This window comes from Aplidium turbinatum, chromosome 9 (assembly GCF_918807975.1).
Source record: "Aplidium turbinatum chromosome 9, kaAplTurb1.1, whole genome shotgun sequence".
Lineage (NCBI taxonomy): Eukaryota > Metazoa > Chordata > Ascidiacea > Aplousobranchia > Polyclinidae > Aplidium > Aplidium turbinatum.
The window spans coordinates 26982467-26990283 of record NC_137480.1 but is presented as its reverse complement, the minus strand read 5'-3'; the positions used below and the strand labels follow the sequence as shown (position 1 = coordinate 26990283).

General features: G+C 36.5%; 1 protein-coding gene across 1 annotated transcript; it reads left to right on the top strand.

Annotated features, from left to right (window-relative positions):
* Window positions 1–756: 756 nt before the first annotated feature.
* Window positions 757–3513, top strand: LOC145777204 (uncharacterized). Its single transcript, XM_082588525.1, has 3 exons — window positions 757–1776; window positions 2061–2222; window positions 3146–3513. Exons 1-3 carry the CDS (start codon window positions 1629–1631, stop codon window positions 3295–3297), a joined length of 462 nt encoding a protein of 153 aa, XP_082444651.1. The 5' UTR covers window positions 757–1628; the 3' UTR covers window positions 3298–3513.
* The last annotated feature ends 4304 nt before the right edge of the window (window positions 3514–7817 follow it).

Here is a 7817-nt window from a genome sequence, read left to right as displayed (position 1 = left end):
AAGTAATGCACATTTTAACCTTTACAAAGCTTCACATTTTTTGATTAATTTTTGTTCTGAGTGACCAACGTTCAAACGATACCACATTGCATGGCAGCTCTAATTTTAACAGCGTTATGAGATGTGGCTGAAGAATTGAATAATTAAAGCAAGTTCATGGGGAAGCAACATAGGTGTGAACGTTTGTGGACAAACCGTCATTGTTTTAATTTTTAAATCAAAGATGATTTTGTTTCACAACAAAGCATCAATGTCTCCGCAATTTCCTTGGCGAGGAACTTGGAATCTATAAAGAAGATGTTGTGGAATCATCTTGCTTGGAAACCACGTCACCAATCATCTTCCCTGTGCTCTCTCGGAGCGCAATGCCGCGATGTGGAGCCGGTAGCATCGACAAGACAATAAGGAAACTTGAAAGTTGTGGTCATGTGAGTAGTTCAATCTAACGGTAGACAATTATGACGTCATTATACAAATCAGTATGAAAGTTCAACAAGATCGGCAACGTCCCTAAATATAACTTGTTTGTTTTATGGAATCACGAAAATCTATATTTGCGCAAGTCACTCAAGTTATTTGTCGATTAATTATATATTTCGGTTTACGCCTTTGCTGCGAAGATAGTCAACAGGGATTTCTCTTCTTAAAGCAATTTACCCTCGCACCTTTCAATAATTAACCCGTCCCATATAAAGCCGAACCCAGCCCGAGCCCATCCCTATCTCCGCCACGTACAGGGAGCAAGTCGGAGCGGTCTATAGAAAGCTTCTGGTTTCATTCCCAGGAACAAGGGTTAGGTATTTCAAAGATACAAAAATGTGGTTAGATTTTCTAACTAGAAACCAAAGAAAGTAACAGACATTGACAAGTTGTTGCACTTTACCTTAAACTTTCAAACATCAGAGCATTTAATTAAAACTACTTACAAATATCAACTACAATGAAAGATATTATTTTAAATAGACTGTAGTACTTATTTTAGCTGTAATAAATTTCATGCTGATGATATTTAAATGATATTCTTGTCATCAAGCTAAGTTTGGCAGTTTGTTTAACAAGTTTTATTCAAATAGAAATAGTTCTTTAGTTTTATTGGCATGGTACGCTGCAGAATCTTTCATTTTGAAGTAAGAACAACTTGCAAAATATTTTTGGATAACAATGATCTTGAAGAGTTGATTGGTTACAAAACTTGAAGATTGCGAGCAGGTTGCACATAGGCGAAGCTGTAGGTTTTCGTCTGACTCTTTTCAGGAGCTATTGTCAGAATAAAATAAACCCAAAAGTGGTGAAGTATTTATAGTAGAAGAAAAACGAATTGTAAATTTGGCTGATCAGAATAATTCAAATTTAACAAAGAAGTTTTAAGGCATAAACGAATTGTTTTTGGTGGCATAAGATTGGATTGAATTTTTATACAGATTGCTTTTGAATTTTAAATTATTCTGGTTATGCTGCTCGATCAATTGTCAATTTCTGTTTTGCATCTGTAGGAACTTTATGGGGTACTGAAGTAACTTATTGCAACTTTACAACGTTACAAGACATCTAAGTAATGTTTTCATTGCCCAGGTTCCCAACGACGCTTACAATTTAAGTTCCATTAGCTCTAAACACTTTGCTAAACAATGGATGCTTCAAAAGTTGGCGCCATAACTCTTTCCATCCTCGCCTTTGTTTTCGCGATCGTCGCCACATTCGCGCCGGCCTGGATCTCAGTCGGGGATATTTATTATGGGTTCTTTGGAGTTTGCTTTCGTGGGACATGTGCTTCAGGTAAATGTGATGTCATAAAGATTACTCAACAATCTTGATGCTATTCATCTATTTTTTCGTTTATTTCTATTCACTTTTCACACAATTAAATGAAATCTTTGATAAACTGCAACCTGTATTAAACAAAGTATATTCCACTAAAACTAGGAATGTCTAGCTGTACTTTGTAAAGCTGGATATCTAAAGAAATCCCATGGTTGAAGCCAAACCTCATCTACTAACTACCACTGAAACAATAATTTATGGAACTTCTTTTCCATTTTCTTATTCCGCTTTTCTTCCAGACACAGACATATTGAATGCGACGGTCGGTACCCAAGCTTCATTTTCCTTCATGATCATAGGAACCGTTGTCCTCCTAGCTGGAGCAATCTTAGTTTCCATCGGAGGCATGGGCTCCAAATCGTCCCTACTAAAGCGAGGAGGAATCCTGAACATCCTGGGTGGTGAGATATGAGGCCACGGTGTCTACGCGGTTAATAACATCTTGATTACTTTCAAAACGGTGTCATGAACGTAGCGACTTATAAATTATACACAGATTTTACTAACCTACAGTATAACAATAACTGGAAACCGATCTGTTACGCTTGATAGCAGTCAAAATCGCCAACATAAGTTTATAATTTGAGTAGCAGTTGAGAAATATTTGTGTGTAAATTTGTGTGTGATTTTGAGCTACTTTTGTTTTATTGGTAACATTCAAAAAATAAGTAAAAAGTTGCTCATACCTCGAAGCTGCAGTTATTCGTCTGACTCTCTTCAGGAGCTGTCGTCAGAATAAAATGAACCTAAATGTGATGAAGTAGAGTTAGCTATAGTAGAAGGAAAACGAAATAATAATTTGGCTGATCAAAATAATTCAAATTTAACAAAGAAGTTTTAAGGTATAAACGAATTGTTTTTGGGTTATGTTACGTCGGCCTCCAGTCATTATTCTACCTTCGCACGATGACAAGAATACCCGCCCAATCTGTTCGACCGACCATAGATTTAATTGTTTGTACAATTCCCCGCCTCCTCTCCTTCTTTTAATGAGACTACCAGCTTGATTGAGGCCACCAGATTGCTTTCTTGATCGGGCCGATTTGTGTTGGGCCCCAGTGAGGCTTCTATTCCCGGGGGTTGATTGTTAATGATAATAATGGTTAACAGCGGCAATTGTTGATGGCAATAATCGATAAGGATGTTGTTGATGATGGTAATGCGAAAAACTGAATGAGTGTTTTCCAGGCATTTATTGAATAACATAAACGTACTATTGGTGCAGACTAAGCTGAACTATCACAAGATGTATAAGGTGATAATGGAAATAAATAATTAGGATAATTACTGAAAGTGATAATTGTTGATGATAAATACTTTTCAGGACTTTTCATCCTCATTGGAGCCGCGATCTTTGCAGGGGAGTTTACTTTTGGTCGGAACGCGATGTACAGCGTCAGTTTCGGATTCGCTTGGATTGCTGTGGTCTTCGGGATTGTAGGGGGCGCTTTGGCGATACGAGTGGCTAATAATTGAGATGTTTGATGACATCAGGATGACATTCTCCACTCGTTGCAAAGACAGTTTCTGAATGGTCGAATGTGGTTTTTATTGAAAACTTGTTTAAAATTTGTTGAATTACAAATGAAGCTTACATGACGCCAAAATTAAAGTTAAAGGAAAAGCCCAAAAATTTTATAATCGATCGCTGTTTATATTTCATCTCAAGTTTATATAAAATTTTGAAAAACATCGGTGTTGTGCCTTGTATTGGTTGGTTGTCAGAATATGAAATGAACAAAAACGATTCTATCATTTCGAAAAAAAAAAGTGATTATAAAATTTTATCTAATTGCTGCTGCAGTCGCCGTGTTCAAGATATAGCCGTAGAAAGGCAAAGGAGGCATTTCTTCTTTGTTGCCGAAAAGTTTCTGTTGCCAACTTAGATGAAACCTTTTGGGAAAAGATTTCCAATTAAAAATAAATAAATAAAGAAAAAAAAAAATGCAAAAATTAAAAAAGTATATAAATTGCACAAAAATCATATGTGGACTTTTCATTTAATTTCATTAATACTGAAAATTCTTTGTAAAGAAAGTTGATATCAGCTCTGCAAATCACATAGCAGCTTACTTGAAAAGCAAAGAGGCAGAGAAAATACATCTTTTAAGTGCCCAGATTTATTTTGTTGCATCTGAAAGTAGACATTATACAAAGGGGAGCTTGGCTTTTGTAGCAACACCAGAGTCAATGTAAAGTGCAGAATTTCTATTGACCAGAGCACCTGGTCAACTCTTCGCTAGAGTTTGAATATTAGAATTAAAACTGTCATAACAAAAAAGATCTTGAGAAATTTGACGAATTTTTTTTTTGTGTTTTTATTGAAACCTCCAAGTTGCTATTGAGACGAATCAAGCAGTTGTGTAATTGAGACGAATCAAGCAGTTGTGTAGCCTAGTAGTGTAAAAATAGACAACCAACATCAGTTAAGCATTCAATAGAATGATAGATTCTATTAGATTCTATTTGAATAAGAACCTTCTGATGATCCCCTTTTTGGTGTGAAACAGGCTGTAAAGATTTTAGAGAGTAGGCCTAATAACTAAGTGATATTTGATGTAACTCGCTCTGCTTGGCTTTTTGCTTGGCATTGAGTACTTTTTGTAGTAGGCCCTATTAATAGTATCTATTGTTCAATAAAATGATATTTGCTTTTTCTATTGAGATTATAACATTTTTGCAATAACGATTAAAAATTCAAATAACGATTCAAAATCTTCAAAAGGCAACTAATTGTTCAAAAGACAACTCATATCGGGGAATCTCCTGGTGCTACAGTTTCGGTTCAATAAAATTGATCATCTGTCAAACAGGAACCAACCGCTTCGACGAAATTATGCTTTCCAAACTTTGCTTTCCAAATACCATTTTCTCTGTGGTATCTAGTAAAACAGCTTTGTTGTGGTCTTTCGTGAGTTAACGTCAAATTTTTGTATACAGGGTACAAATGTCTGATTTACAGTAAATACGCGCAAGGCGTTCCAATCAAACCAGCGCCTTTGTACTCTTCACTGCAATTACATTCTTGCGTTCCTTTCTCAGTATAAATTGTGTAGCGTTTAACATCACTTCAGATGAGTCTACTGCACCAGCTCAGTGGCCGAGTGGTTTCGCCTTCGGCTTTGGTGCTGGTAGATCTGAGATCGATTCCAGGTCGGGTCAAACCGAAGACTTTAAAAACGGTACCGATTGTGTTCTATCCTGCATAGCGCAGTGAGAATGAGTCGGGTAATAATGTGATAACATCGTAAACCTGATATAAATTAAAAATGAGCCCTGTCGCTAAAAGACCTTAGCTGTTGTAGAGCGACAATAAATAAAACCATAACATTATTATTATTATGAGTCTACTGCACCAGCTCAGTGGCCGAGTGGTTTCGCCTTCGGCTCTGGTGCTGGTAGATCTGAGATCGATTCCAGGTCGGGTCAAACCGAAGACTTTAAAAATGGTACCGATTGTGTTCTACTGTATCTTGCATAGCGCAGTGAGAATGAGTCGGGTAATAATGTGATAACATCGTAAACCTGATACAAATTAAAAATGAGCCTTGTCGCTAAAAGACCTTAGCTGTTGTAGAGCGACAATAAATAAAACCATAACATTATTATTATTATGAGTCTACTACTGTTGTGCAATCGACTACAACATTTCACTTTGACTTATTTTGCTTGTATTTGACTTATTCTGTCTTTGGTTAAATACGAGTCCTGTAAAAACACAGCAAGCTTTGTAGAATGTATGTAAAACTTGGGGAAATAATGTAAAACAGTGGGCTGACTTGTCAAGCATCGGAGAAGAGCAACGGAAGAACGTGACGTGGGGAAGCAAATGACAGGCAACCTTCGGCTCGGAGACGGCACGTGACGACAATGATGATGTGTGAGGTAATGCACAATGAAAGATAATGTAGCCTACTGGCGTGTGGCAACTATTTGGATGTAATCACACTGGAAGTACTGATGGTCGCACAAACGAAAGTGTGAAAATAAGTTTTGTTCAATAGTTTCCTTTGAATGTATTCAAGATTCAAAAAGAAAATAACAAACAAATAATTTTATTTACCAAATTAAACAATTAATAACTTACTACAAAAAGTGCTCAGTGTTAAACAAAGCAAATTAAATCTAATTACATCAAATATAGTTATTACTTTCTAAAACCTCTGCAGCTCGTTTCACCCTAAAAGGGGGGTCTTCAAAAGGTCTTGAAAAATATTCAAAAGTAATAAATCGATAGGCCTAGGATAATAGGCTACCTGAAAATATATTAATTATTGTAGGCTAACCTTTACTTAATGTACAAAAATTACAAAGGACTACCTCCACCGGATACCACAAAAGCCTCAATTAACATGTAGCCTAACATGAACCGACTTGCAAACGAGTTGACAGCAACGCTATAAAATGTGGCCGCTGCATTGTTACTTGAGACGCATTGTTACTTGAAAAACCCTACAGCTTGACTTGCCGGTTTTGTTTTTGGATGAACCAACCACAGTACGACGATGGGAGCATCGAGACATGTAAGCTATTACGTGATAATTGGGAATATTAGAGAAAGCTAACCCTCCATCCTTAGATGCTACTTGCTGCGTTTTATGACTGCGTCGGTTTGTTGACGCTTCGTCAATGCTCTCAGTTGAAAGATGCTTTTTGTTTTGACCTCAGATGTTTTAATAGTCCCTCTAGTGGTTAGCTAAGAAAGGCGACTATGTTGAAACCCTGCCGGCAGAGGGCGGCTTTAAGTTGAGTTGTTGGCAGTACAGCACAAAAGTAATTGATATGTAGGCCTAGCCTACACTGTAAACGAAAAAGGCTCGAAAAAGAACCTATAAGGGAGCTACTGCGAATGGGGTTCTTTTTAAGAAAAGAACCCTTTATGGGGTTCTTGAAAGAACCTATAAGGGAGCTACTGCGAATGGGGTTCTTTTTAAGAAAAGAACCCTTTAGGGGGTTCTTGAAAGAACCTATAAGGGAGCTACTGCGAATGGGGTTCTTTTTAAGAAAAGAACCCTTTAGGAGGTTCTTGAAAGAACCTATAAGGGAGCTACTGCGAATGGGGTTCTTTTTAAGAAAAGAACCCTTTAGGGGGTTCTTGAAAGAACCAATACAGGGTTCTTTCAATAACCCCCAAAGGTTTTTTTTTCTTAAAAAGAACCTTTTTGAGGTACTATTATAAACCTTCTGAACGTTCGATAAAATACCTTTCAGGTTTTTTTCTTATTTAGTACCTTTTTGAGGTACTACTATGAACCTTTGATAAAATACCTTTCAGGTTTTTTTCTTATTTAGTACCTTTTTGAGGTACTATTATGAGCCTTCTGAACGTTCGATAAAATACCTTTCAGGTTTGTTTTCTTATTTAGTACCTTTTTGAGGTACTATTATGAACCTTCTGAAGGTTCGATAAAATACCTTTCAGGGTTTTTTTCTTATTTAGTACCTTTTTGTGGTACTATTATGAACCTTCTGAAGGTTCGATAAAATACCTTTCAGGTTTTTTTTTCTTATTTAGTACCTTTTTGAGGTACCAATTAACCTTCCTATGGTTCCAATAGAAACTTTTAGATAAACTTACAGTGCAATAACTGCTTAAGGTTTTATTGACAAAGACAGTATACACAGCAAATTTACCTTCACAAATCAAGATTATCAAGAAATCGTGTTTTGTAGAAATGAACAAGTGGAAAGAAAACGAAAAACGATGAAGCATCTTCATTCTTTACATATAGGACGATAAAAAATACAGACCACAACAACTACAAAAATTACATAGGATGATGGATAGCTTTTAAAGAGCTAAGAAAACATGCTTGCAACAACGAGATACCGGTGCACGTTTTCTGATCTCCTAAAAACCTTCCGAGCATCCTGCATAATCACTGCCCATTACAATTTATTCACAAAACGCAATACCTTGCTTGTTACCTCCACATCTAAATGTAAAATGTGGGTAGACAAAAAAGACAAGGTATGCTTAGTGGATTTGGGGTAGG

Excerpts from the sequence above, each read along its gene's own strand:
- LOC145777204 (XM_082588525.1), top strand. The coding sequence starts at position 1,629 with ATGGATGCTTCAAAAGTTGGCGCCATAACTCTTTCCATCCTCGCCTTT. Across the intron at positions 1,777-2,060 it reads TCGTGGGACATGTGCTTCAG|ACACAGACATATTGAATGCG; the intron begins GTAAATGTGATG and ends CTTTTCTTCCAG. Across the intron at positions 2,223-3,145 it reads AATCCTGAACATCCTGGGTG|GACTTTTCATCCTCATTGGA; the intron begins GTGAGATATGAG and ends AATACTTTTCAG.